The 2,722-nt window shown below is 37.1% G+C and overlaps 1 protein-coding gene across 2 annotated transcripts; it reads left to right on the top strand.

Annotated features, from left to right (window-relative positions):
- Positions 1 to 295: 295 nt before the first annotated feature.
- On the top strand, positions 296 to 2,119 carry LOC111881487 (uncharacterized). Of its 2 annotated transcripts, none has more exons than XM_042902405.2 (6): positions 296 to 983; positions 1,161 to 1,212; positions 1,290 to 1,379; positions 1,461 to 1,525; positions 1,626 to 1,787; positions 1,870 to 2,119. In XM_042902405.2, exons 1-6 carry the CDS (start codon positions 366 to 368, stop codon positions 1,894 to 1,896), a joined length of 1,014 nt encoding a protein of 337 aa, XP_042758339.1. In that variant the 5' UTR covers positions 296 to 365; the 3' UTR covers positions 1,897 to 2,119. The 2 variants fall into 2 exon arrangements, with proteins under 2 accessions (XP_042758339.1, XP_023733643.1); XM_023877875.2 differs by having other exon boundaries at positions 299 to 983; positions 1,865 to 2,054.
- Positions 2,120 to 2,722: the final 603 nt, after the last annotated feature.

Raw genomic sequence — 2,722 nt, 5'->3', positions numbered from 1 at the left:
CATAATATATCAACATAAATTCTAATAAATGTTTTTTGAGTATCAAACTTTTATGAATATTATAAATGATTTTACGTATCAAACTTTTATGAATATTTTCAGTTTCAAATAAAACTTGTTTTGCAAAAATTATTTTTAAATTATTATAGTCCTATAACTATAAGTCGATTCATCCAATTATCAAGTTTAGGTCGAACTTAGCCTAAAACAATTTACTATTTTCAACCCTACTTCTAATTTCTTAGAGGTTCAATTTGGTATAAATTGAACTTATAGGGACCTAAAAGTCATATCAATTTACAGTTTAATCCCCCAGTGCATTTCTTTGTCCAAGCTTCATCGCCATTGGAGATCAATCAATATCAATGGAGGAAGAAAAAGCCGCAGCATACTACGATGAGCTTACTCGCAAAGGCGGTGGGGCCGCCAGATTCAAACAAGGGCTTGGATTTTCCTCTTCTTCACCCGATGTCACCGGTAACAGCAACCATAGCGACGCAGTACCCGCCAGAGGCTCGGCTCTTCCATCTTCTTCGTCGTTCCTCAGCAGTTTCGTCAGAGCTTCGAGTCCTTCTAAGTCTTCTGATCAGAAACAAGCTCAAATCGAATCTATCCAAAACAAGCTCAAGAAAAAACCTAATTCGTCTTCTTCGTCTAGGGTTTCAGACGATCATCATTTTCGAGATAGAGAAAGTGATAAACATTCTTCGAGACGTCGGAGAAGTAGAAGTAGAAGCAGAGATGGTGATGAGCGTTCGAGGAATCGGCGTAGGCATAGGTCGAGTAGTAGAGATAGAGATAGGAAGGAAGAAAAGGATCGGTATAGGGATAGAGGTAAGGGAAGCCGGAGGAGGAGTAGAAGCTTGTCTCCCCGGCATCGGAGATCGGAAAAGAGCAGAGCTGATGATGATGACAGGAATGCTAGAAAGGAGAAAACCGGTAGAGTTGATTATGCAAAATTGATTGAAGGCTATGACAAAATGGTAACCTTCTCAAAATCCTTTTGCGTCAATTTATCATAACAAATGCCAAAATTCCGATGGAACACGAAACTAGAATTTGTTCACTCCAATTCGAATTCAAGCAGGATCAAACTTATGATTTCAGATTCTTTACCAATGAAGTCACAGGCTAACGAATGTATTTTGTGTTGCATGCAGTCACCAGCAGAAAGGGTCAAAGCAAAGATGAAGCTCCAGCTTTCTGCAACTGGTAAACCTAATGTAATGGAGTATGATGATTATTACTTACTGAATTATGCCAATTGCCAACTGCTATATCATTTGCAGCCAAACAAGACGAAGCAAATGGCATGGGATCAGGATGGGAGAGGTTTGACTTTGACAAAGATGCTCCACTTGATGATGAGGAGATTGAAGGTTAAATTTAATCAACATTCATGATTCACCTAAATATATCTTTCACAATGATGCTCATATACTATCATATGCATCTTTCAGCTGCAGAAGATGATGTCGATTTAGTGAAGCACATTGGTCAAACATTTCGGTTTTCTGCTGTGGAGGTATTTTCCAATCTACACCTTCTCTCTTTTCAAGCATTCCCATTAATGGGAACTGTGATTCTGCAAATGTGTTTGAGTTTGAATTCTGGATATCATGAAGGCAAGAAGAGAGGAGAAGATAAAGGCTACTCATGATGAGGCCATTTTTGGAAGTTCATCGCTTGCACCACCTGTGGATACAGACAGTGAAGCAGAAGGAAATGATATTACAAGAGAAAGTCCCGAAACTGCCCCTGTTGCAACAAGTCTTATAAGTGATCAGGTATGTGAAATGTGAATCTTTTTGATTGATCAAGTTTGTGATTGATTTCTTGATGCTGGTTTTGTTTGTTGATGTAGGTTAGGTCATTGCAACAAGGCTCGTGGCGTGATCGTATTCGTAAAGCTTGATTGAGGATTAATCAATTGTTTTATATCGTTGTTATACAGGGACCGTTTTTATAATATCGTTGGGTAATTTAATTTCTGTAGTTACTTCTTACATGGACCATATATGTAACTATTTCTTATAAGGACACTATTTCTCTAACTCTTAGTTGCTTCCAGTGACTGTTTATGTAATTTTCTAAACCTTACACCGACAACTTCTGTAAATTTCTGTAACGTTAGGAGGTATTTTTGTAATTTTTTAGAAAAAAAAACCTTTTCCATTCTTTTCCTCATAAATAATCCCACCATTCAACATATCCATCGATTAGGATCTAATTGATCAATCGTCCATGTAGTCCATACATTCATTCGATCTAAACGATCAATCCTTGTGTACATCTAACCCATATTTCCATCATATCAATCCATCTAAAATGTTAAATTGATTCGTATATATAAAAAAATCCATTTGATGGATCTATTCATCCCATCAATCCATCCTTATAACCATTCCGATTAATCTACTGTATTTGATATATCCATCTAACCATCTTACATGTTTAATTATTTAATATAAAGACAAAATTGCAAGTTTGGTCCCTGTGGTATGTCAAAAATTGGATGTTTGGTCCAAAAAGTTTTGGGGTTGTACTGGTGGTCCAAAAGCTTTGATTTGTTGTGGAATTGGTCCAAAGGCTTAACAGCCGTCTACCCCCTCCGTCTGTGTGAGGGTATTTTTGTCAATTCACGCTCATTCCTTTGATATCTTATTAAATTAAACCCCCCTAACGTCTACTCTCCTTATTAATAGATCGAACATGTGTTTCA

This window comes from Lactuca sativa, chromosome 5, assembly GCF_002870075.4.
Source record: "Lactuca sativa cultivar Salinas chromosome 5, Lsat_Salinas_v11, whole genome shotgun sequence".
Lineage (NCBI taxonomy): Eukaryota > Viridiplantae > Streptophyta > Magnoliopsida > Asterales > Asteraceae > Lactuca > Lactuca sativa.
Note: the sequence above shows the minus strand (reverse complement) of the source record. Positions and strands in the feature narration are given on the sequence as shown.